Raw genomic sequence first — 26,963 nt, 5'->3', positions numbered from 1 at the left:
CTGAAGGTAGACACTGCTACGTGTGTGAGAATATGATACTAGGAGTAGAGTCTTGACCGCTGAAGCGTTTCGTCTTTTTAAAAACATTCAAAATGGGTTCGTTCAAACCTCTCCGTAGTGCTGCTGCTCTGACTGGCAGATGTGAAGGTTTGATTTTAAGAGTCTTGCTGTTTTGCTGCCAGGAGGGCAGCTCTTTCAAATGCTGCTGTCAAAGCCGTGTCTGGTCCACAGTTTAGATGGAATCCAGACCGCTGCTGCTGCTGCTGCTGCTGCTGCTGCTGGATTCCTACCAGAAGGATCCGGCCCGATGCTGGCAGCACTGAGCATAACAGAGAGAGGATGTCCCAGCATATAAAGGAAGTGACTCATTAGCTCTCTTCTGGCGTGAATAAGTTCAGCGTTTAGGAGGCAATCCGATGTGTTTGTGAACCGTGTTCGCTAAAGCTAAATCAGATGCAGACCTTATGAACCTTATCAAAGAATGGAGTCAAGTGTGGTTGAGAAATTTCGAACATTGACTTGGATTTTGTGTTTTTTGCCAACCTGCCGTCTCATATTTGGAAAGAAACGGCGGCCAACGTTTCCCACGAGGCAGCTGGAGCCGGGCCCAGCGCTTTTAGGCAAATAGCGAGACTCGTCGAGAGCAACAGGTAGTTCTGTTGTTTCAGGGAAACCTCTCAGAGTGGGAGTGGAGCGCACTGCAGCTTTGATCCTGATCAACGCAAAGACCAAGAGAAGCCAGCGCTGTTCTGGACAGGAGTTTATTGTTTTGTCATTTTAGTGGAACCACATATTTCAGAGGACGGTGCTTTCGAGCCCACAGTCCATCATGGTCCCATCTGCTCTACAGATGAGGCCCCCGGGGGCCAGAGTGAGGAACAAAGACGGCGTCGCTCGGGCATCTCTGTGCTCCTGTGAAAACCTCACATCGATTCGTATTTATTGACCTTAAAGACGAGGCTGTTGTTCTCGAGGTGACACTGAGACTCCAAGACGCTCATTGACTGGATGTTTGGACAGGAAGCAGCTGTTTCTAGAGCAACTCTAAAAGTGATCTTTATGTGGAAAATCACCTGTCCGGCCTCAACTAAAAAGTTGCCAGTCTGCCAAATTGAAATAGTTGCATTGGGTGTGATCTGAGACTGGAACTGTTTTCTACGCACATTAAAAGTGAAATGCATGTTGACTATTTATATGTTTTTGCCTCTGAAACTAATCTATAATTCAAACAATGCACAGGAAACATGATGGCTATTCAAGTTTTTAAGTGACATTTGGTTGTGATGGTGATCATTAATCACTGAGGAGTGGCTCCATAACTCATCCCACTGTGGTTACACACCGGAGTGAAAAAGGTCAACCGCTCTGCTCTTCATCCTCGGCTGAGCTCTAACATTCCGCTGACTTTTGAGGGATCTTCCTGCCAAAGCTGCTGCATTGTAGGCGGCGGTGAGTCGGCTCCGCTCCGCCCGGTTATTTGTTCGGAGAGCGCATTGATGAACGCCCACGCTGCCGTGTGCGGGCCAGAGAGAAGCTGGCCGATCGCGCCGGAGCAGCGGGGGCCGAGGCAGTTAGCGTCCTCGCATTGTTCTGATCCATTACTCTCCCCACCCGTCTGCTCGTGTTATTACGACGCTCCCAGAATGCCTCGAATGCCTCGTCGGCTCCATTCATACCGGCTGCACAAATAAACACATGGAGATAGAATCCTTCATGTCTCACGTCTCGTGAGATGAGACGGCGTTGTTTCGTCTGCCGGGGTTGTAAGAATACTCAACCTCGTCTAGCAGCTGCTACGTCTCTCTGTGTCGTTCATCTCCACAAGAACTTTGCATCACCCAACATGTGAAAAACCCGCTGAATTGTACCTTTAACTTTGAACACCTAAACTCAAACGTATCACTTTTACTACTGTCTGCAGATTAAAGCTGTGAAGCTGCACCAATCCATATTTTTACACAAGCAATGAATCAAAGGACAACCTCTTTGTTTTGCTGTTAACGGACTCACTCTCACTGTCCGTCCACCTGGTTTAAAGCAGCAGCAGCAGTGAAGAAGCTCTGATTAACTCGCTGTACTCTGACAGAGAGACGCTGTTTCCTTAGGAGACTAAAAGACGAGGGAATATTAAGAAGTTGGAGAGAAACTCCAACCCCAAATAAATGCTAATGCCACTGTTTGATGCTGAAATTGAGCCGTGAACTGAGTTAACTAGCCAACGCGTTGAGCGCATCGACGTCATTGTGTCTGCAGCTTGTTCTGCTCCCCGTGGACCACAGAACTCACCTGAACAAGTTCATGACGTTCATTCATTTAACCGTGCGATAGCCTTATGAAGGCTAAATAACAGCAACATATGGCTACTGTTACACAATCAAACGATACCAGACAATATCCACCACATCAGTGATGGTCGTCCCTAATTGGCTCAATCTTCTGTATCAGCGTGATGAATCCATCAATTACCGTTTCGTCAGTTTAAGAGCGTCAGAGGCTGTAGCGTCTCGCCGTGTGGCGTGCTGCAGTCCGTGGTCGCCGTGCGTCCTCAGGCGGAGCGGATGTCTCGGCGTGGTGTGAGACCGGTCCGTCCAGACAGAGTAACGACGAGGCGAGCAGCGTGAGGCCGCGCTAATCGCTCCACACAAACCCCACGGGAGCTCCTTTAAGTGGACGGGTGTCTCCCAGTGACGGTGCTACATAACAGAGGCCAGACTCCATTAAACAATGGCTGCACAACAAGTGTAGGCTGCAGATGCATAGATATATGCTTCCATTGTTTCTCATGTAATTAGAGGTAAGCTGACCCCTCACGGCTGAACCTCGTGCTCGGCCCTGTGGGCTTTGCATGGCGGTGGGAGTCACACTGCGTCCAGCTCTCCCATTGAGTGTGAGATCATGAACCTGCGCCGGTCGTGACTTCAAAACGCAGGTTCCTTCTTTTCTGTGGAGGAAACAAACGGACCGCGATGATGTTTTTACTCCTCGACAAGATCCAGGAGATCTTTGAAGAGCCGTGTGAGCCATCGCTCCCCGTTGTCTCCACCTGTCTGTCCTCAGAGCGGCCCGTCGAAGTGAGACGGACTCGTTCGCTGACGTGTGTCTCAGAGGAAGCTTAGAGACCACAGACTGCATCGAGACTCGTCCGCCTCACGCCGACGTCTCCGGTGGTTGAAATAAGACGCTGCTTTCACTCTCATCTCGACTTGGCACTATTTTCCCGATGAAGGTGCTTATGAATTATGCACAGACGGGCTTCGCTTTAAACGATTGTTTGCTGAGCTCTAAAAGGAGATGAAACCCAATGCAGCCAAATGAAAGAACTTTCAAAGCGAAGCTCAAAGCTATTTAAGGCATTCCTGGCTCGATGGTGCTTTTTTTAAAAATGTTTTAATCTGGATGTACAGTGTGCAGTACGGGATTAGCATAGTTGAGACGTATTATACTTGGAGGTGAACACAATGGGTGTTACATGAAGGAAATAATGCACGCCTAATCTGATCACAGTGCTTCATTCCACCCCCTGCGGGACAATCCTCTGATGTAGCTGCTTTTAATTACCAGAAATAAGCTTCATGCTGAACAGGAATTCTTGCAGCGAAGTGAGATGAACTCTGATGTGTGTGTGTGTGTGTGCGTGCGTGCGTGCGTGCGTGCGTGTGTGTGTGTGTGTGTGCGTTGTACAGTTTTTCTGTTGTTGACATAAATCAAGCTTCTTGTCTCGAAAGATACAAAACTTCATTTCACGGCAGTGTGAATATGAAGACTATTCAAATTGTTCTGTACAGTAGCGCAGCCGAGAGAGGAAGTTATTGAATGGAAAAACAAAAGCTCTTTGTCTGAGTTCTTTGTTTTTCCCCCCAAAGGGCAGAGAGAGAAGCTGTGTGAAGGTGTGAAAATGAGCATTTGTGCTAATGTGTGGATAGAAGCAGCAGGGTGGGACGGCTGTGCCTGGGGGGGGGGGGGGGGGGGGGGGGGGGGGGCTTAGGCATCAACAGAAATGTGTGGTTCAGAAATATGAAATGCATTCATTCAATTATGTGGATTTAATGGGTTCCTAGCCGGACCTGTTCTATGCTAGGTTCCCTCAGTCGATGTCTTCTCTGTGGGGATGGTTTTGACGACCAGAGGAGTCGCCCCCTGGTGGACACTAGAGAGAATGCACGTTTTCCGCAAAACCGGACGTTTGCCGCCTGGGCTTAACATCAGCATGTTAAGTGTATTAGCATGAGCATGTTAGCTAATGTTATCTAATGCTAGCATACAGCAGTACGAGCGTGGCTGTAGACTGTTGGACCAGAACCAAACACCTTCTGACACAATCACTGTGTTTTTGAGTTAGGTGCAAGTCTTGGAAGCAGAGGTTTCACACAGAGTTCTGGGCCCCTCTGCATCCTGGGTAGTCAGACTCTCACCAGACGTCTTCTATGCAGAACACAAACTGGACTTTGCGTCCAGTTTGTGTTCTGCACATAAACGCCGACTCTTTGCCAATCCATCACATTTCATGTTCACGTCCCGATGTGCAGACTGCCGTTCTACCTGTGAAAGCTATTTATAGAATCAACTGTAACTTTCTTTTTCCAATCATAAAACGGGGCCTCTGTGTTACGGTAAGGCGACTGCTTCTCTTCAGTCGGCTGTAGAAGTCTTAAAGACGCCTCTGAGGCCCGATGCAGTCTGCCACATGTTTCTGTGCGACTGCTCGCCGTCTTCTCCTCCCTCCTCGGGGCTTCTAGCCTTTCCATTCAGACACCGGGGGGGGGGATTTACTGCTCGACTGCTTTTTATTCCATCAGTCTCCTGTGTGCGCTGCTGATATAATATGCATACTACCGCGTGTCCCCGGGCTGCAGGTCCAGGTGCCTCTGCTGAAGACCTGCTGCAGAGCTGCTGCGCTGTGGGCCAGAACTGGGCCACAGACAACCACCACTGCAACCACATGCCACCGCTGACCAATGACAGGGACTCCATATGTAGGTAAGTTACTACTGCGTTAGTTCTAGTCCTGTCGTGTGCATACCTTTGTCTCAGCGTGGCTCTCATTCAGTGTAGTGTATCACTATGTGTGTGTGTGTGTGTGTGTGTGTGTGTGTCAAGTGTTGCGTGGAGGCAGTGCTGCCTCAGCTCCCTGAAGGAGAGCCGGTGTGAGTCGGGCTTGACTTCAGCCAGAGGAGGGGCCAGCTGTGAAGCGGAGGAGGAGGACCGCTGCACAGATGACTCCTACCAGGTACGTCACTGTCACACCGCCGTGACGCCTCGGTGAGGAGTGAGGAGAGGAAACAAGAGGAAGATTGTCCAGTCGCGACCGAAAGACGCCGTGTCATGGGTGGACGGCGCACACATTTACTCGACGCCCAAGTTCTCCGTAAAGCAAAACGCTGAATTGATTGAAGGTAGTTCTTCCTCTAGGATAGAATGTTAAGTCATGTATCGTATGTCTCAATATAGGAAGACAGAACTGGACCGTACAAACGGTTCAAGTACAGAGAATTCCTTGGAACTGCCGCGGTAAATTGGTGAGAAGGTTTCCAGTGTGTTTCAGACTCTGAACTTGTTTAAACATCCCTGGACTACACTGTTGTTTCTGCCTGAGTGACATTTCAACTACAGACACATGTGCCAGCAGAGAGGCTTTTGTAAACGCTCAGTTGTCTTTATTGGCAAACAGGTTGAATATATTGATAAAAGAACTGCCAAAATCTCCCGTTTGTGCATGCGTCCTTCAGACCCGTGAATGCTTCCACATGAAAGACGGGAGTCGTGCTCAGAGTCGGCTCCCCGATCCTCCGGGAGGAAACCCGGCGGTTCGGCCCCCGAGCCAGCTGCTCTTGTGTCGAGGTCATTGTTTCAGAGGAGAGTATCAGAAAAAGGTGAACGTCTGGTTTTCTTTGCATGCCATGTGGTTCGGCTCACGGGGATGAACCGGCCCGTTTAGCCCGTTGTAGTCCTCTCCTCTGCTGGCTACAAAAGCGGGTCTGATGGCCGCCGTTAAAGAGAGGCGGTAAGTAGAACTGTGGACGCCGCCGCGCTCCTAACGGGCTCTGCCGCTGTGTCCGGACGGACAGGTGTGCTGCGGCTGCTGCGCCCTCGGCCTGCGCGTGCGCAGTGAAGGACGGGGTTGCGACGCCCACCAGTACCTGGGCTACCCGTGCGGACACGTCTTCCTCACCTGCTGCGAGGAGGAGGAGGAGGAGGGTCCGAGCCAGATCTCGCTGAGGAGGAAGCAGAAGCCCAGGCCGACGTCTATGCCTAGAAAAGGTACCTGTTCCCCGCCACGCTGCGGTAATATATAATGTATATATTAATAAGTATTACTTCAACACACGGTTTTGCTTAGCTCCACCCTCTCGTGTCACAAAAACACTACATGGCGACGGACAAAATGCCAAACTCAAAGCTCCAAAACCGCAGTCCACAAACGGGCGACGCCCCGGTGAATTCGTCCACCTCTTAAGAACAGTCTTCAGTCGAGAGCGGATCAGAACGCGTCCACCGCGTGAGGCTGTCACTGCTTTCATCAAGTCTAGTTGTGATTGCCGATGGTCGATTCTGCTCAGTCCCGGCTCAGGACTCTGTCTCAGAGATGATGCACTTTGTAAACTATTGTTCTGACTGTAAATGATGCCAAACATCGATGGACAAACGGTGACCTTGGCGTGCTACTGCCAATCAGAGAGCAGGAAAGTGAAATCTCCTTAAATAAACCATAAAAAGGAAGAGATTTAATACGCTGTTTTCTCAAGCTTTTTTAAATTTAGTTTTACCACAATTGGCAATTTGTTTAATGTTTTGCAGCTGTGAATAGCTTTTCCGTTTCCTTTATGCTCTTCACAGTGGGACATTAGTTATTTTGAGTATAATTTAGAATGTTTTAGGATGCAACAGAAAACCCAAATCCTGTTTAGAATTAGTGTGTCAAAACACAAAAGTCTTCAGACTAGAAGTACTATTCTGCTGCCGTGAAGGTCCACAGGCTGCTAAACTTACAGGATCCTAAAGGTCTTGTTGATTTGGACCTTCTTTTAGTCATAACTTATTTACTTATCAAATACCTGCGCCTGGTTCCCCTCTAGTCGCAGCTTTGGACGTGTCAGTTTGAGCTCGCTGCAAAGCGTCTTTTCAAAAGACACTTCGGTGTCCACAGGAAACTTGTTGCATGCATAAACATCCAACATGGGTTTACTTTGTTTTTAGGTTTACGTACACAACAAAAGCACTCGTTAGTGTCGGCAGCAATAGGTCACGAACAGAACCACGGTCAAATGAATCAGAGTTGACGTAAACAGCGGGTTCCTGGGTGAAAGTCCTGTGTTTGTTCGAGCGTTCCAACCTTTGGACTTTCTCACTCGTTATACTTCATCAGTTGCTCTTACTGTCAAATAGTGACGCAGGTGAAATCAGCGGTGCGTCTCACACAGGTGCTAAAGGGTGGCTCGGTACATATCTGACCATGTGGTGGGGTGACATGTTGGGAGTGACGAGTGAGAGATGGTTGCTCTTAGTACTTAGGACAAGCAAAACATTTTGCCCAATTCTCAAATATGAACTTGCTTTTTGGTTGAGCCTCTCGCTATTTCATCCTCATTGAAGTTCAGACGTAGACTATCGGCCGAGTTTGATCTCCCCAAAATATCCGTGACGCTCTATCCTGATTGGATGATTGATGATTGTTACCGTTTAGAGTAAGATGTGTGCAAGCTCCGACGAATCAGGAACAGAAGGCAGCACGGGCTGTTGTCCGATGCATCGAGCACATAACAACAGTGACGTCTACATCGATGAGTGTTCAAGCAGCCGAGGGTCAGGATAAACACGCCTCGGTGCAACGGCCATTAGTGTCTGCATCCATCTACGACAACCTGGTTGGTTAGTGAGCGTCTCTGGCCTCTGGATATGTGAGCTGTGGGAACCATTAGAAGGAATTTGCATGTTTTTCATTAGTGACCACCAAGGTGTGATGGGTGAAATGAGACTTTAGAAAGATTACAGTGTGACAACGCATCTGTTGGTGTGTCCGTACGGTTCTATGAGATTACCTCAGAGGAGCAGGAGAGCTGAGTTCAGCTGTTTAGTCTACACGTTGGCTCGTTAGTCATCAGCCTTCGTGGCCGTCCGTTAACGGGAATAGTTGTGCGGCGGTGAGGTGAGGTCAGTCTCCTCTCCTCACTGCCTCAGCCTGTTATTTCATTCACAACATCAATGGAATTCCTCCTCATCCCGCCCTTTAACGGGCGCCGCTCTAACCGGCGGCTGCAGCTAATTTCCTTCGGCTTTAAAAGGGAAATTTGAATGATGTCATTGTGAAGTGGGAATCAAATAACCCGCTGAGAGCTGTGAGAGGTTTCAGAGCAGCAGAGACTGTTCACCCTCTCACTGTCTCTCTCTCAGAACGCCGTGACTCTGTGTTCTAGGGATGAACATATGGACGAGATGCACTGTAATCATTTCCATGGGGGATATGTTCTCAGTCTTATGACTCACCGCCTTTTAATTAAAACAGGAAACGTTTAATCGCCTCGCTCCTCCGGATCTAAACCTCAGGTAATGACTGTGAGAAATGTGTACTGAAAACCCATCTGGGTCCGTCACTGCTGCGGTGTACTGATGACCCTCAGCCCTTGATGAATCAGGGTGTCTCTGATGGATCGGCAGTCCTGCACAGCGCTGTGTGTTCTTAGTCGAGGCACTAAGCTCACCTTTCCACCATGACTGGTGGTTTACAGCTGAACGCATCGGTCTGCATGTGTTGTTTTTCAGGGTGAAGCTACATGTTCCAGTCTGGTTCCTGATGGTTTCTTGTCATGGTAGGAATGTAGGAATTGAGACATCCTAAAGGAGGACTAGGTGTTCGGTGTCATGAGGTCAAGTGTGCGGGATGAATCGTTCACTCCTCTCACTCCTTCCAGTCTCGGACAGCAAGTTCCCCAAAGAGGCCTTCTCCATCGGCGCCGCGGATGAAGCCGCCAACGCAGTGGAGGAGCAGCAGGACGTGGACGAGTGCCGGCTCTACCCGGGCCAGCTGTGCCAGCACACCTGCACCAACAGCTGGGGCTCCTACCGCTGCGGCTGCAACCGGGGCTACGTCCTGCAGCGGGACGGACACTCCTGCAAACCAGGTACCAGCAGAGCGGCGAGCTCATAGTTACTGTTGTATATATGGGTAGTTTGGACGGTTAGAGTTATGTTTATGCTGTATATATGAGAAGCCTTCTTCATGTTGCTTCCTATTTGACCTCGTGTTCTTTGAGTTTTGTAAAATACACACACGTGTCTGACTGGAATCCACAGATGACGATGAGGGAATGAACAATAAAACGTATTTTACTACCATTAAAAGCTTCAAAACAGGAATCTGAACTTTTTATGGTAATGTGTATCTACGGTCGTTATTACCGTGTTTACGCCGCCGTCAAACCAACAACAGATTCCCCCTTGATACTTATGGCACTTGAGCAAAAGCTGCTTAAAGAGGCTCATCAAAATTCCCGACCTCCGATGTGAGAGAACTCGTTCACAGACTCTATAAAAGAGTTAAAGACGCAGCCTGGGCCCGGTTACGTCCCGTCGTTAGGAAATAGAGCCAATAAGGAGTAAAAACCCTTTTTAAAATTGCTTTTGTGTATCACGAACTTGCGAGTCGTCATTCGTTCCGCAATTCTGTTCACTTGAAGTCACGGAGCAATTTCCTCTCTGTAGTTTAACCCTTTCAGTGTTCCTCCTGGTCTCTGTCTCCGTGCGCAGTGAGTCCCGACGAGGACAACGGAGTCCCAGAGTACGGTCCCGCTGCGGTCCCGACGCACGCCGCCGCGTCTGCTACGACCACGCCCGCCCCCCCCCGCCTCCACCCATGCGCAGGTAAGCGGCAACACCACACATCTCAAACCTTCCAGTGTAGACCTCAGAAAGAGCAATAAAGAGGAGACCTCCATTCTCTGGAAGCAGAGAGCAGAGACATTAATTCATGAATGTAGGAACATGAGGCTCTGATGCTCACTTCCACTCTTTTACTCCTAATCTTGATTATTTGTGGCAGTCGTGTTCTCAGATTTCTGCTTTATAAAATGAGAAGAAGGTCTATTAATATGGAACAGACCCACGCTGGCTGACCTTCAGGAACACATGTTCATAAATGCCAGCTGACCGTCTAAAGCTATATCCTAACATCAACGCCATGTTCCATGTTTTATTATCATCTTTTTATTCAGTCTCATTATTTTGAGAGTGTTTCCTAGTGTGAGGCGGTGAAGTGCTCCAGTGCTCTCCTCTGAAGGGAATAACTCCCTCGGAGCAGCAGTGAAAGAACTGAGCCAGGTGTTCAATGATGAGATACTCGCGGTTGATCTGCAGCGTCCATGCTGTGCACCTCCTCCTTCAAAGTGTCTCTGGTTGTGTTAGAATACGCTGATCAGTTTATCAAGCGGCCTTCTGATTGTTAAGCGGGGAATGTGGGAAGCGGTTCCTTCGCCTGTTAAGTAGTGAGAATTGAGTCTGTTGTGTTGAACGCCGGGGCTCCTTCCTTCAGGGAGTGATGAGGACGTGAAAGTGATGTCCGTGAGAACCTCGAGGGAGCGAGACGTCAGCGCAACAAATCACAAAACGGCTAGACGTGAGAGTCCAACGTCTGTCCCGACGATTGCAGCAGAATCACGCAGCTCGCACTTCTTTTTCTTGCAGAAAACGGTCCCTGCAGTCAGCGGTGTGCGGCGGAGGCGGGCCGGGCCCGCTGCTCCTGCTTCCCGGGGTTCTTGCTGAAGACGGACGGACGCACGTGTGAAGGTAAGGGCTGGTACAAACCCAACACCGTGAACAACACCACTCGCTGCTGCGTAAATGAACGACACATGCGGCCATGACAGCGGGACAAAAGGTGCAATTGAGCAGTTTGTCACCGCTGAAGGAGGAGAATGAAGGTCCTGTGATTCTAAACAATGCATCCACTGACTGTTCAACCATGACCCTCTGTCTCTGCAGCAGCTACACATGGAGTCGGTTTACTCACTGACCTTCTGCATGAAAACACGACAGGTTAGGGTCAGAATTATAACACTTATCAGTGTTATAACACTTAACAATGCCTGGTTGTACTTATTTGTTACTTTACAATTAAACTAACTAGTAATATGTCATATATTACATGTACAGTTGGGAAATAACTTGCTCAACACTGTGAAAGAATGCCTGGGATGTGGACATCATCTGGGAAACGTTGCAAAGAAACAGAATCTTCATCCTATTTAGTATCTAATCGTTAGATATCGTATCCGTCTTCATCGTTCTGAGACCATGACATGCAGAGGTATCACCAGGAATGGACAGGTAGGAGGTGGCTTCCTTCCTCAGATCGTGTGCTGCTTAAATACTGACGGTCTGCTACAGAGACTTGGATTTCCCCGTAAATGTTCACAGTGGAAGTGTTTATTTAATCTGTCTGTCAGACCGGACCGGACCTCTGGAAGCAGCACACGAGAGTTTAGAGCTTCCCCCTCCGATGCCGCTCCATTCAGCGAGCGCAGTGAGGGCCGAAAGTGTTCCCACATGGTGGAGATGTGGGTGGGCAACTTTTTTGGTTTAGGCTGGAATGGGACAAAGCAAATAGGCAGTGCAGAGTGTGAGGCTGTATCTGAGGGTTTCACAGAGACGCACACTGTGAAGTAAACACTGTGGTCCTGGTTTGAGTGTAGAAACACTGCGAGGCATTAACAGCCAGGATGTTTGCAGTAAAGTAATCTGACATATGTTTAGCAAATGCAAGCACTTCTATCATGAATGGTGATGAGATTAATCCAATATCAAGATATTTGATTTCACATTCACAGAGCAAATAAAGCAACACACACATAACTGTGTTTTCATAAGCTTGACAGGCTTTTAGATAGTTTGGTACATTCTTCAGCAGAATCTCACTTTGTTGATTATGTTGACAACAAATTATCATCCCAAGGTTTTTGTATTGCATTCTGAAATACCTCGAAGCCTTTCTCACAAATTATTGCTCACATGTAGGTCTGGGTATCATGTTAAAAAAGGACCACACCAGCACCCTTAAAGTGATCCCGGTTCACTTCACTAGAGCACTTCACTCGATTCCTTATCTGATGACAGTGTGTGGAAGACAATGGGATCATTATTTGGTGTTGGGTTGACTTTAATATTGCCTAACTTTGTTAAAAACAATTAACAAATAAATATATAAATGTACACAATTGTTTTGTATTAAAACAATGGCAAGCAATACCTGACTCGCGTATTGTCACAGATACCCGATCCAGCTATTTGAGTCAGTATTGGACCACTATCAGCACCGATACATCTCTAATTTAAACAATGCTTGTGTTGATTGGCTGCGATCAAAAACCATACAAATATGTATGTTTTCTATCTGGTAACAAAAAGAATGGCAGGTATACTTTGACTGGAGGAGTTCCGACCCTACATGGAACCGGGTTATCCACCGTGAAGGTATAGAGCGCCGACACCCGGCCCCGCTCACGAATAGGTCGGAGTTTATCTTCGCTCTCTGTGGGATGATTGGGGTAAAAGCGTCCTCACAGCTCCTCACAGCTCCTCACAGTCTGCATCTGTGGAACCCTAATCCTCCTGTCTCGAACCAAATCTGCAAACGAGCCAAGGCTGACTTCATCCACCTCAGCCTGAACTCTACTGGGTCCAGTGTGCAAGAACAACAGGGTGTGTGTTTGCCTCTGTGCCTCTCAGAACGCTTCGTCTGGTCTCGCCCTTGATGGAATCTTTCTTAAACTGACATCCGTTCAACTGAGCGCTCTCTTTCTTTCCACCTTGTGTTCGATCGCTTCACTCCTCGCAACTGTGTGGCGGGGCTGTCCTTAGGGACCCGTCGGGCGAGGTAGGGACCTTGAGGCAATAGGCCTTTATCCCCCCCCCCCCCCCCCTTTGAATGACGCACTGGAAATAAAGCTGGCCACCAGAGTGGAAGGAGACGGCGACTTTCTGCACCACTGGCATTACGCAAACATTGGAAACGGTCACGTCCAACCCCGAGGAGAGCGAGGCCCGGAGGACCAGGCGCTCAGTGTGATTCACCCCCGAAATACCCTCCCGTCAACGGGGGACAACAGATGTTTCCCGGCTGGGAACGTTTGGGAAAAGCAGGCCCCGAAATATGAGCGTGTTGCCACGGCGCTGCACGGATAGCACGAGTCCTGTAGACTCCACAGAGAGCGGCACAATGTCAAACGAGTAAATTGTTCATTTCAGTTGGTGAAGATGAATGTTGTTGCTGCAGCTCCACAGAGGCTTCATGTAATCCAGTAAACCATGTTCTGTGGTGTGAGAGGTGACGCTTGTGTAGCTTTTCTAAGGATGAATAATCTGAAAGGGAAGAGAGCTGCTGCTGGAGACCTCAGATCAGTGTTTTCCCTCCTCCTGCTCCCCCGCGGGAAAGGTGCTGCAAGGCGCACGGGTTCATTCGCATCCCCCCTGTGGCAAAAGCTTTGAAAGTCGACAAAGGCGTTTCAGCGAGGGGCTGCCAACAGATCACAGGCGACACGGGACAATTCCTTCCCCCTTTTGTTCTTGCCTTTTGTGTCGGAGCCCCGGCTTCCGTCATGCAGATTTGTACAGATTTTCGCCAGTTTCCCAGCGGAATGCGACATATTTCGGGGGTTTGATTTTCAAATTTGGATGACTGCCACTCTACCCCGCAAACAAGCACACACACACACACACACAGAATAAATCCCAGCCCAATGCTATCAGCGCACCCAGCTAATCGACCGTGCGCTGCGATGCGCGATAAGGGAAGGCGGCGCGGCGGGCCGCCGTCTCGAACACGCCGGTGTCATGAATCAACAGCGCCTGTTTGCTGGCAGCGGTGCCGTTTGACTGATAAAGATCCAAAAAGTTTCGCGATTGTGTGTTTTATTTCACACGAACAAGCACAACAAGCAACATGGCACTTGATGAAAGCGGTCACTGTCGTCCAAAGTTGATACGACTGTCCGCCAAACAGCTCTGTGTATCAGTCAGACTGAGAACAAATATTCACTTAGTCCAGCTAAAATGTTAATTCTGTTTGGTTTTCCACGTCAGCTTGTCCTGTGCTCTGCTGTGTATATCTACATTTGTTCACCTCCTGTCTGTGGATACACCATCAACAAGGCCCTTGTTTCTTTGCCCATGTGTGAGTCAGATCATTTCATTTTTTAAACACATCTGCACAATGTGGGAATCATCACTGCTACAATCATTAGCCACACTATACAACCAGGGCTTGGCATTGGCACCCGTAGGCCGTGTCCGGTAGCGCAGTGACACTCACTAGTCACTTTGGTGGGTGGAACATTCTGCATATATATATATATATATATACTGTAGATATATCTGTGGTCAGTGGCTAGTAGCTTTGAATAACCACTAGCCACAGGGCCTGGTGAGCAAAGGGTTAATGTCAGGACCCTGAATGCAACCCACAAAAAAAACCTCACATTAGCTTTCTAGCTCATAGCGGGCTAAATGAGCTACCAAACAATTCATTGCTAATGACAAATTAGCGGCTAATTAGCAAGTTGGCTGTAAAAATTTCTACAGCTTAAAAACATAAATGTATCAAAAATGTCAACATCAGTGAGGCTTTTTTTAGCATTTAGCAGCTCTTTAGCTGCTAAATGCTACGCTCAGTTCACCAGCTAGTTGCTAACTTTGTCTCTCTGCTGTCTGGGCAGGTAGCAGTGCTACTGTGCTACTGTGGGTTTACAGTAGAGATTCCCTTATTTCATTTTTGTGTTTTCAGTTGAGTGCAAGTGTCTCATGGCAGTGCTCTCCATGCAGGCGGACATGTCACTTCCTGGTATGGATTAAAGAATGACTTCCTTTGTTGGTGTTTTTCGCTGACGTCTGTCTGCTGCTGACTCATTGAGCCCCATCATGTTTACAGTCAGGGCCAGCTGGTGCAGGGTGGGGGGGGGGGTTATGTACTGGTCCTGTCCATCACGGACCTCTGCCTCACCTCCACCTCTCACATTCATCCATCCCCCCCCCCCCCCCCCCCCCCCCCCCATCGTTATTTTACACACAGTCACCGTTGTTGTTCTTCTTCTTCTTCTTCTGCAGACGTGGACGAGTGTGCGGCCAGCACCCACGGTTGCCGGCCCGGCGAGCGCTGCGTGAACACGGTGGGCTCATTTGTATGTGAGCCGCGGGTCGCCTGTCCTGCTGGCTACCGCCTGAGGAACGGCGCCTGTGAGGGTGAGTTCATTGTTCCCGATGCATTTCGTTAAGCCAATTTACCCAGCGGTCACTTTCAGAGGCGCTGAGGTGGTCGGTGGAGGCGCTGATGGTGTCTTGTTCAACATGCAGCACGGGCTTGTTTACCTTCTCTTTTAATAGTGAGCAGGAAAGCAGAACCACAACCCCATCACCAGGCAATAAGGTCAATCTGGGGCAATTCTGCAGAAGCCAGGGTTACTGTTTGTGTTCTTAAATCCCATTACAATGTGTTTTTTAAGGAGTAGTTGAACATATTGTGGAATGCACAGCTATAACCACGTTGATATCACTCCCGTTTCTGTTTTGAACCAGCAGCTAGCTACGAACGTCTAAAGCTCACTATTTTAGAAGTTATGCCTCATTGGTTCAATCCATGCAAACACCAAGAGGTCAGATGTGGTTTGATGAGCCCTTTGGTGCCGGACCGTGTCCTGGCTGGACCATCTACTTTTGCTGGAGTCTCTGCCGGTTGCCTGGCAACCCTCGAAGGGATGCCACCATGTTGTTAGTGAGCTCCAGAGGTGCTGGGTGGCAGCTTTGTGTGACCTTCGAACAGAGCGCCATTTTTAATCAAATTTGCAACTTGCATTATGAGATCATTTTATCTTTAAGTTAATTTTGACACGTTTAACCAATCGAGTGAAACATTAGCAATGCCAGCCGAGCATTAGTATGCAAAAGGAGTGCAAGAGTCTTCACTCTCGTGTTTGAATCTGCAATTTGGGAGTAAAACATATGGGGAATGGGACGCTGGCACTGTCTATTGGCTTGCAAGCCAATTTCATTAAACGGGCTCCAGACCAGCCAGACCAGACCAGACCAGCCATGGACCGTAGAGCCCCGGTTAGCGTCACAACAAACACACGTTAATGTAAAGCCGACGCTACGCGTGAAGATCAGACCAGAGCTTCAGCAGTTTGGTTGAGTTTTGCGTATTCTTGCCCTGCTGTGAGTTAGTCGTTTTTTTAATAACTAATGACTGTAAAATGTAGATGGTATGGACCCAGTAGAGGTGAAACGCTGTCCCTAGTGGTTTGGCTACATCTCACATATTGCACCTTTCAAGGAGAGGAAAAGAGTGATGAAACCGTGGTTATGAACCTGGAAATGATGCCTAGAGATGCTGGGTTGCGTTACATCTGGCTGAAAGCCATAATACTCATTCATATGTAGTAGCGTCGGGAGGTCCTGAACATTACCGTCGATGTGTTTTCTCTTAATAGTGTTTGTGTTGGAGCGTGTTACTCTGTGTTGCCTCAGCAATTTAAACAACCGGCGGCACACAGGTCCAACACTCGTGACTCAAACTGAGGCGCTGCCTGATTCTACTGCTCTTTCTAATTGTATGTCTGAACACCCAGTGATCATTTGTCCTTAAAGAGCCCTTAGAGCATGCACACAGCCCTGAATAGACGACTACAACATGAATAGGTGCAATTGGAGCGTCCTGGCTTTATTCATGGCAGACATTCATTGTTTTCAAAGAGGCTCTTTCACCAGGATATAATTAGATGCCTCATTTTGAACCCCCCCCCCCATCCCTGTTTAGAGGAACACAATCAACATTAGTGACATCCACACAAATCCTCAGGGTGGTGTGTAGAAACAGAGTTATGTGGATTATTTAGAATCATATTCATTCTTATCATGCTGTGACAATTGCATGTTGGTGGTCATGAGTCAGCAGGGCTTCATTGAGATTTATGCAGCAGTTTTCGGCCCCAGCGGCGATGTTTGTGCCGCCGTTCGGTGCGTGACAAGATAATCGCCCGGAGAGGAAGCGCTCTGAAGCTCCGTGACTCCGTGTCATCACTTCATGGCACCAGGGAGGACTAATCAATGTCGCTAGATAATGAAGGTAATATTTAGTCGGCCATCCGACGGGGGGCTGCATGACAGCAACGGCGTTGGAACGATAGTCCTCTTTGCCGATGACTGGTGGGGGAAGACGAGTCTCAGAGGACCCTGACGTGACGGGAACTCCTGAGGAACGAGGAACAAATCTCCCATTTTAACTCCATCCATCGCTCATGAGATTCAATAACTGTCATTTAAGAAGTTTTGCTCAACTTCTGCTAATTGCAGGAGTTGTGATACAGTTTGTTTTTTTAATAGGAGGGGGATTTCTTTCCTTCACATTGACGGAGTGAAAGTTTCTGGGACGCTTCTGCACATGTTTGTTCTGTGCTTGAGCCACAGTGCCACCTGCTGTACTGTTGACAAGCTGAAAGCACATTCAAGCTCTCAACATTTAAATGAAGTGTGCTCCGTTGAATTCATCTCGTCCACTCTTTCTTCCAGACGCCGATGAATGTGCTCTGCGGACCCATAACTGCGGTGCGGGCTTTGCGTGCGAGAACACCGCGGGTTCTTTCCTCTGTAAACCCAAACACAAGTGCATCAGCGGCTTCACACAGGACTCCCACGGCAACTGTGTCGGTAAGAGACCCCTCAGTCTGCACCGCGCTGTTGCCATATGGCAGCAATTATGTCTAATATTACTAAAAGGCAGTAATATGAAATCCATGTTTTACAATTTTGTCTTCTACTCTGATCACATCACATTATAAGGAAACCCTGTTTGCACTGAGAAGGTTGTGATCTGAGGACTCCCACAGTTGATTTGGGTTACTATGGTCATTGTTTTAAAATTAAAACATTTTATTATAAAAAGAATAAACTAAAATGTCCAGGCGGCCTGGTTGTCTAACGGTTAAGGTGTCAACTACAAGGTCCATATTTGAACCTTTGTTTTATATTAAGTAGTGCAGTTCAATAATGAATTCAAAAGTAGTGTATTGTACTTTTATTTTTTGTTAACAGCAGTGTTCTTCACACAGTATCAGTTATATTTCTACTATCTGTGCTCAGTGTGTGACTTTATTTAAACGTTCCACTGCTGTGCAACATGAACACAATGTTCCACACGTTTCATCAGAATGTGTGTCTTCTGTCTTCATGACAGTCAGAGCATGTGAACGCAGCTCCCACTGTTCATCAACATAATGCACAAAAACTGCATTAATGCGATAAAATAATTGTCAGCGTTAATTAATGAATGCGTTAACGCGATACTAACGCGTTAAGTTGCCCAGCACTAATATTAATATTAATTAAAAGAGAAATTGACATTTTGTGAAATTCGCTGTTTAACGTGAAGATAAGCTAAGAGATGCTTAGTTTAGCATAAAAACGGTAGGCAAGGAGAAACTAAAAACTAACAAAACAAACAAAACCGTCGTCCACAAACCAATAAGTGATGTCACGGTGATCAAAGAAATCCTGCTCTCTTTTGTTTTGCAGCGCGTAGGGAAACTTTATTAATTTGGAATGGGGGATTATCACGAGGTCGCCATAATGTTCACCCCCGGTGCTCCTGTTGTCATGAAAAGTGTCTCGTACACCACAGCTGATTCATCCACGCAGAGCAGAGTAATCATCAAGCCTAATGACTCACAGCAGACGATCACACATACGCTACAGATCTGTCATTGACGCTCCGAGGCTTCCTTTAGCTTCCTTTAGCTTCCTCAAACTGTTTATTGTGAGTTTTCACAGCGTTGTTATCTGTATGACTTGTGCACCTGTTTAGCAATTCACACCTAAAGGACACGACAGACTACATGCATTAAATCTGCAGCCCATAATCTGCTCCGTCAACATTGCTCCCTGAGTATTGTACTACTATATATATATATATATATATATATATATATAAATATTAAGAAGACACGATTAACATCAACAAGTAAATACACTGCTCCACGATTGTTCTGTTGAAATCACTGGGAGGAAGCAGACATCACTAGACCTGTCAATCAGGATTAAACCTCCTAGCAATCACTCTCCTGTGTGTGTGTGTCTTTAATCGTGATTCTGTGTGTGTGTGTGTGTGTGTGTGTGTGTGTGTGTGTGTGTGTGTGTGTGTGTGTATGTGTGTGTGTGTGTGTCTGCAGACATAAACGAGTGCAGCAGCCTGAGTGAGCCGTGCAGCTCAGGCTTTAACTGCATCAACACAGTGGGCTCCTACACCTGCCAGCAGAAGATCATAACCTGCAGCCACGGCTTCCACGTCAGCCCCGACGGATCCAAGTGTGTCGGTGAGATTCACGTCTGACACGCGGCGGCGTGGAGTGAGGAGGCTGGCGACCGTGGAAACACATGAACGAAAGCATCGATGTTGTGTGTTTGGCTCACACACAAGCGCTCAAGTGCGCTGTTGTCAGAATGCAGTAATGGTGTAGAATGAGCCTGAATATCAGCTAGTGAGGGTCAGTCATAAACACACTACACATTATAAAGACAATGTAAAATAATTGGTGATATGAATAAATACAGACGAAATATATGTTTATTCATGACACCGTGAACTGACTCCCCTCACTGTTATGGTTTCTTCACAATATATTAGGGTTTATTTAGGTTTATTTAGTTTATTGTACAAAGACCAACACTCACAGTACATTCTTACCGTTACCATACATCTGTATGTACGTCTGTCTCATGGACGCCATATCTCAGGAATACCTTCAAGGGACATTCTTCATATTTGACACATATCGTCCAATTAGACCCGAAGCTGAACTGATTAGATTTTGGCAGTCAAAGGTCAAAGGTTGAGTTCACTGTGACCTCTTGTCCGACTCATTCTTATGAACGCAATATCTCTGAACGCCTTCAGCGATTTCCTTCATATTTGCAATATTTGCCATAACTCAAGAATGACAATTCCAGAGACAATTCCACACAAATGTTTTTTACAGGATGGTGCGATGAATTGGAAAACAGAAAAACATAATAATGAGTTTGTTCCAGTTCTGAATTAGTATGAATGCCGGTATAGCAGCATTCCCGTGGGTACCGTTGAGGTTTTGGCTGGTTTAATCAGTTCTATGCCCGTTTGTAATGTTTCCAGTCAGGTTTCTATTGCTCCTCTGTATAAAAGAGATGTGATGACCGTGTCAGCTTCTCAGTATTGCTGATTCCCTTCACAACAGCTACTAAATAGTCCGTGTTGTGAGATTTCTCAATCTGTCGATCGTGTTTTAGCCACGCTAGCAGCATGGCTTTAGCTAACGTTGGTCCAGACTGAAATAACTCATTAAAGTTTGGTCCCCAGAGGATGAGTCCTACTGACATGTCCTCTAATGCCAACACAAGGTTGACATTTGTGGTTTCGTCCAGACATTCACGTTCCTCTTTGAGTTAATTCTGATTACATCATCCTCAGCTGTGCTTTGTGCTGAGTGCCTTATAGCATGCTAACATGCTACACTAAGATGGTCAACAAGGTACACGTTACGCCTCAAGCCTGTTAGCGTTGTCGCTGTAAGTTAGCATATTAACGTTAGCGTTTAGCTCAAAGCCCAGATGTGCAGCTTCACTGACAGACTCTGTCATGTTGAGATGGATCAACCGATTGTTTAGTCGTTTCAATGTTTAAAATATTTATCACAATTGCTTGTTTTGCCCAACCAACAGCTCTGAACCCGAACATTTGACTAATGCTGATAACAACAACACATCTAGGCCCAGAACTGTTTTTCTGTGTTTAAGTGAGACCCCCGTGAGGTGCAGAGGGGGTCGTTGCTGACGCGCTTCATCGTTCTCTCTGCCTCTTTAGACATTGACGAGTGTCAGATGGGGACACACCGCTGCTCAGTGGGCCAGATCTGCCACAACCTGCCTGGCAGCTACCGCTGTGACTGTCAGACGGGCTTCCAGTACGACACCCTCCGCAAAGTCTGCACGGGTAGGTTTCGCTGAGTCACGCCTGCGAGATGATGACTTCACTTTCACTAGAGTAGTTAGACCTCATTGTAGAGATGGGGACTGACAGGGTCTGGAAAAATCAGGGGAAATCCTCACTGATTGCTTTTTAAAATGAGCTACTTTAATGTGTTTTGAGCATTTCGATTGCCTCTCAACGGCTCTCAACATGGCGTCGCCTGACAATACTAACAGCACAAACTACAGTACGATGAGCTGACAGAGCTAACAGTGTTAACCTGAGGGGGAACCAGGGGGTCGTATATTTAAATGACCTGATGACCAGAGTCATAGGCGGTGGATTAGTTTACATTTGGAGCAGATTTCATTCTTTCTTTTCCGTCTAGTATTAGTATTAGTAGTAGTATTTAGCCTAGTATGCAGTTCGTTAAATTAATTAAAGTACTTGTTGAATTCCCCCCCCAGTGATCCACCCAGTATACAATAAATGAGCTGAAAGCAACAAAACAAACTATAACAATTTTGCTCACAATCCATTCGTATTCTTCGACAGCATGATATAAAGCCACCGGCTTCCTTTTAAATGTGCACGTTGAAGTAGAGCTTCAGCAGCAGCTTTAAAACAAATGGCCCGCGTGTGTTGAAGAGGATGAACACTGAACCGTTACAACACAATGATGCACAAGCTGCTCTTCACCAGTGTCTACCTGACACGTCCTCTCCTGTGCAGCAGAGACTTAATCCCCATCTGTCCTTCCTAAAATATGCATGAGGAGGAGAAACATTGGTGTGAAGTTGTGTTTGAAAACGAGTGGAATGACAGAGAGACTTAAACTTTATTTGTTCTAAACATACTTTTTTTTTTTCCTCAAATACATTGCGCTTCTGTAATTTCCCACTGGCTGTAAGAGCTAACAATACTAGCGTGATAGGCAGGTGAAAACAGTAAAAAGACCCTCTACACATCGTCTGAATGAGGTCCTCAGTGGCCCGGAGGTATCCGTCTGCTGCCTAATAGCTGCTGTGCTCCTGCGCTGACAGATGTAGATGAGTGCTGGCGCTACCCCGGCAGGCTGTGCGCCCAAACCTGTGAAAACACCCCGGGCTCCTACCGCTGCTCCTGCACAGCCGGCTTCTCTCTGGCATTAGATGGCAAGAACTGTGAAGGTAAGCGAGACGGTTTCCTTTCTCTCTCTCTCTCTCTCTCTCTAACGTATGAAGAATTTAAATGCCTCCTTGTTTACATGGACTTGAAGAACTCTAGGCGAGGTATCAGGAGGAGGAAGCCGAATGCAGCCTTTGTACGTCTTTGTTATCAATTCAATTTAGTGTCCATCTCCGGGACAAAGAGGCGTCTGACATAATGGTGTCCAGGTTCAGGTTGCGCTTCAAAGAAGGTGACCGTGAGTCGTTGTTCAGGGCTCATCATCACCTTGTGGTGGTTTCCGTTCACGGCCTACCGGTGAAGCTTCCCGTTTCCTCAGGGTCTCCCTGCTCTTCTTTTTAAAGACGTGATTAGGTTTTGATTGGTGCTTTTCAGACTGATTTGTTCCAGGAACTTGAAGCTCGTCTTTCTTCGGTAAGCAGTTCAATAACAACATTTAGAAACCTTCAAAATATACTGAAGTGGTAATTCCACAATGCACCTCCCCTTCTGGTGAAATGTTGTTTATGTATTCCATCAAAGGATGATTGCTGGCTGTATTTTATAGAATCATTGTTGTCAAGGAATCCCATGAAAAGACCTTAAACCAGTGATGGATGTTCTCTACTAACGAGTACTGTGTGTTATATCTTCTCTCTCTGTGCCACTGTCAGCCAAAAGCTGTTCAAAATAGTCGCCGACGAATGCATGTTTGAGTTACAAGTGCTAAAAACTACAGTGACCTGCAGTTTTAGGAAATTACCGGGACTTTAAAACAAGTTAAACTTCACATTTGTGTCTCATTTACAGACGTACGTCTTCTGTACTCAATGGGCTCCTGTCAATCAGAGCGTATTCAGAGAGCTTTATCGTATGAGATAAATCGAGTCTGACGTTGACAATAAGAAGAACGCAGAACGAGGTCAGCATCGCCTTTAAGAACATGAACAACAGGAAGAGTCCTAATCGTGTCTTCTCTTCTCTGTGCTTAGATGTAAACGAGTGTGACCAAAGCCCCTGTGGCCAGGAGTGCGCCAACATCTACAGCTCATACCAGTGCTACTGTCGCCAAGGCTACTACCTGAAAGAGGACGGACACGCCTGTGAAGGTATTGTCCAACAAAGGCCATCGCCATCTTTGATTTTTGCCGTCCATAGTTGAACTGTGGAAGTGACGTCGTGGTAGAAACGCCATATGGTAGAGAACTGTCAATCAGTGTGTAGCCCCACCCCTAAATCATCCCCTGCTTCATGGTCTGTTTGACTCTAAATGGAGCATAATATACTAAATGAACATCATGCTGTATTGAAGAAGACTGTAAACTAGAGATTGAGACCATAAACTCATGTTTACAATGTTTACTGAGGGAATAAATCAAGAGAGAAGTAGAGTCATTTTAGACTAGACTTCTATACAAGCAGAGGAGTCACCCCCTGGTGGACAATAGAGAGAATGCAGCTTTAAGGCTCTTCTGCATTGTCCTCCCTCTGCTGAACTGGAGGGTTTCAACACACAGCTCTAATCCAACTGATGAGGCGTGTGTGTGTGTGTGTGTGTGTGTGTGTGTGTGTGTGTGTGTGTGTGTGTGTGTGTGTGTGTGTGTGTGTTTTAAACAGACATTGACGAGTGCTCCCAGAGCATCGGGAACCTTTGTACCTTCCAGTGCGTGAACGTCGCTGGCAGCTACCAGTGCGCCTGTCCTGCTCATGGATACGTCATGTCCGCCAATGGACGCACCTGTAAAGGTGAGGCCTCACTGATCTGAGTCAGGAGATACATACCAGAGAGGACTCATAACCGCTTTTTCATTATTCTTTATTATAATTGTGTAGTCTGTATTGTATGCAGTCATGCCAATTCAGCCACTTAATTTGAACGCTCTATTAAGTCCTCAAAGTTGTCGATTGTTTAGTCAATCTGCACCGCGTTACGTTCAAAATGATCGGGTTGAATTTAAACCACAAAAAGCTCTTCAAAATCAAACTGCAACACTGTCACTGTCCCTTTTATTTATTGTGTTTTTCAGATGTGGACGAATGCACAACAGGAACCCACAACTGTTCTCTGGGACAGAGCTGCTACAACCTCCAGGGAGGCTTCAGGTGTCTCTCCTTCCACTGTCCTCACAACTACAAGAAGGTGTCGGACACGTGAGTCACGGTGTTTCTCTGAAAGGATTTCCACAATCGTATTTAAGAAAATGTAATATTATTTGTGTTTTATTGGTAAACAGGGCATTTATAGTTCTTCTACAACACAGGGTTGAACAACAGAATGCAAGTTGTATTCCTTTTATTCTGCACAAGAATAAAAAGATGAAGTAGAGATGTATGATGTAGCACGGAGGACGTGTGGATGAGTCTATTAACATCAAAGATTCAGGTTAACTCTGTCCATCGGTGCAGAACAGCCCGTTGATCCGGGTGTTCCGATGGAGCCGGGTCTCTTTCAGTTGTTTAACATGAAAACCAACTAAAACCTTAAATCAAATATCGCTTCATGTTTCATCAGCGCCGTCTGTGTAGAGGGCGGGATGTGAGGCTGAACCAGCTGTGCACATTTATTAATTTGTTATGAATGTGAATATTACGTACGCAAACATTGAGTTTGGATCCTACACACTGTTTTATAAATGAGACCCCCCCCCCCCCCCGGGCACAGCAGTCTCTGATTTACAATCGCTGAGTCTCAATTCATTCAAGTTATGTTCCCGTGATCGGACACGAGCCAGGAGCATTCTGGGTAATGGAGCAGCCCTGGGTCTGAAGACCTCAGACCATAGACTGTACACATAGACAGACAACACGGGTCCACTTCCTCCCACTGTACAAAAGTAAAGCCCAAATAGAGACGCCGTCGTCTTTTAGAGTCAGAGTCGGTTGTTACCAGTTAAACAGCGTATTTAAAGTGGTGCTCATCCTCATCCTCATCCTCATCCTCATCCTCTCTCTCTCTCTCTCTCTCTCTGTCTGGACCTTCAGCCGCTGTGAGCGGACCAGCTGCCCCAGCAGCTCCTTAGACTGTCAGAAGTCCCCCGTCCGCATCACGTACTACCAGCTCGGCTTCCAGACCAACATCATCATCCCCGCCCAGATCTTCCGAATCGGGCCGTCCCCGGCTTACTCCGGCGACCACATCGTCATCGCCGTCGTCAAAGGCGACGAGGAGGGCTACTTCGGCACCCGAAAGCTGAACGGCTTCACGGGCGCCGTCTACCTGCAGAGACAGGTCCGCGAGCCCAAAGACTTCCTGATAGATGTGGAGATGAAGCTGCTGAGGCAGGGCACCTTCACCTCCTTCCTCGCCAGGATCTACGTCTTCATCACGTCCGGCGCTGTGTAGCGCCAGAGAGACTGGAAACCTCACATGGTGCTAACTTTTTACACTTTTTGTAACGCTTCCCTACGATCCAGAATATTCAACCCCTTCAAGTGTTGAAGAGTTTACTGTCTGTCTTCAGAAGGTTGTCTTGATTGTTTCTCCATGTTTCCCTGAGAACCTTGTTTGTATTCACCAAAGTGTTCCTTCAGTTTGACTCCTGCGAGTGTAGTTCAGCGTTAATGCGCCGCCATCGTTAGCTTCTGCTCAAGCTGCCGGTTCTTACGGTCGGTGGCAAGGTGCTGCCCGGGTCACTGCACAAGTCTGGGTCGGTGTTCCGTCTGCTCTCTGTAAGAGCTGCTCTTTAACCTCCCTATGTGAACGTTATTATCATGAGAGTTATTCATGAACGTCTGAAGAAAGTAATAAACCTCTGCAGCACGAGAAGTTAGAGTCCACTGTGGAGTAAATCAAATGATTCAGGATGTTCTTCTTTCATTCATTTTACCACTAATCAGCTGACAGAATCAATTAAAACAGACTTTTTATTTTTGCATTAGATAATTCACGAGCTATTTTTCAACTCCTTACTTTTCATATTTTTTAATTCTTGGCAAAAATTGGATCATTTATAATTTTTTATATTTTCCTCAAAATGTCTTTCTTTCCTTTTGATCCAGTGTGTGTGTGTGTGTGTGTGTGTGTGTGTGTGTGTGTGTGTGTGTGTGTGTGTGTGATTTGATTTATTTTTTCCAAACATGTAAATGAATCAACAAAGCGTATCAATATGTATTCAGCTCTATCTTTGATTTACTTTGGTCACTTCTGGGCCTCCGTAGCCACCGTCCACAGTGTGTTGATGTGGTTCTGAACGCTTCACATAGTGTCTGATCAGCGTTCGGTTTATAGTATTATTTTTAAAGAGGTAATCTGGATGAGAGGGTTCCTGTAATTCAGTGCAATCCACGTTAGAAAACACCAAACAACAACCAGCACTGAGAACATTAGTGGAGCTGATCATCCTTTCATCATCATCACTCCTTCCTTCATTACTGCGTTGTAATTATCTCAGGGTTGACATCATGCAGTCATGTACGCACTAGACTCTCATCTGTGCAGGAAGTATTCACGCTGTTGTATCTCCAGACATCTATAAACCGATCAATAAACGAAGATCAAACTGTCGTCACGTTCTTAACAGCAGCTCATTGTGAACAGTGAGCCAACAGCCCCATCTACTGGTGAACCAGTCCGTCTGTCCACAGCGCCTCAACGAGGAGGCAATCCAGAGAGCATCACCTAGTGTTTGTCACCGATTCCACTGCTCCACCAGGAACATCTAGTGTTACACCCTCCCACAGTGTGTGTGTGTGTGTGTGTGTGTGTGTGTGTGTGTGTGTGTGTGTGTGTGTGTGTGTGTGTGTGTGTGTGTGTGTGTGTGTGTGTGTGTGTGTGTGTGCTTTCCTAACACCCAACCTTTCAAATGGAAAGTAGGGAGGGATAAATAAACACAGATACAACGCGTGT

General features: G+C 46.9%; 1 protein-coding gene across 1 annotated transcript in view; it reads left to right on the top strand.

The window, feature by feature from the left end:
- fbln2 (fibulin 2) overlaps positions 1-26,615 on the top strand; it is a 38,998-nt gene extending 12,383 nt beyond the window's left edge. The window contains exons 3-17 of the mRNA XM_068711861.1: positions 4,854-4,977; positions 5,098-5,227; positions 6,066-6,258; positions 8,907-9,116; positions 9,742-9,855; positions 10,675-10,776; positions 15,088-15,222; positions 17,545-17,682; positions 19,200-19,343; positions 20,867-20,995; positions 22,015-22,140; positions 23,110-23,226; positions 23,735-23,863; positions 24,145-24,268; positions 25,100-26,615. Coding sequence (XP_068567962.1) covers positions 4,854-4,977; positions 5,098-5,227; positions 6,066-6,258; positions 8,907-9,116; positions 9,742-9,855; positions 10,675-10,776; positions 15,088-15,222; positions 17,545-17,682; positions 19,200-19,343; positions 20,867-20,995; positions 22,015-22,140; positions 23,110-23,226; positions 23,735-23,863; positions 24,145-24,268; positions 25,100-25,460 — 2,276 coding nt within the window. The 3' untranslated portion in view covers positions 25,461-26,615. The remainder of the gene's footprint in view (positions 1-4,853; positions 4,978-5,097; positions 5,228-6,065; positions 6,259-8,906; positions 9,117-9,741; positions 9,856-10,674; positions 10,777-15,087; positions 15,223-17,544; positions 17,683-19,199; positions 19,344-20,866; positions 20,996-22,014; positions 22,141-23,109; positions 23,227-23,734; positions 23,864-24,144; positions 24,269-25,099) is intronic.
- Positions 26,616-26,963: the final 348 nt, after the last annotated feature.

The sequence above is a fragment of the Cebidichthys violaceus genome, unplaced genomic scaffold (genome assembly GCF_023349555.1).
Source record: "Cebidichthys violaceus isolate CVI_PGR_0920_01 unplaced genomic scaffold, fCebVio1.0.p SCAF_17, whole genome shotgun sequence".
Taxonomy (NCBI): Eukaryota; Metazoa; Chordata; class Actinopteri; order Perciformes; family Stichaeidae; genus Cebidichthys; species Cebidichthys violaceus.
The sequence above is the reverse complement of the archived record's forward strand: the minus strand, read 5'-3'. Positions and strand labels throughout refer to the sequence as shown.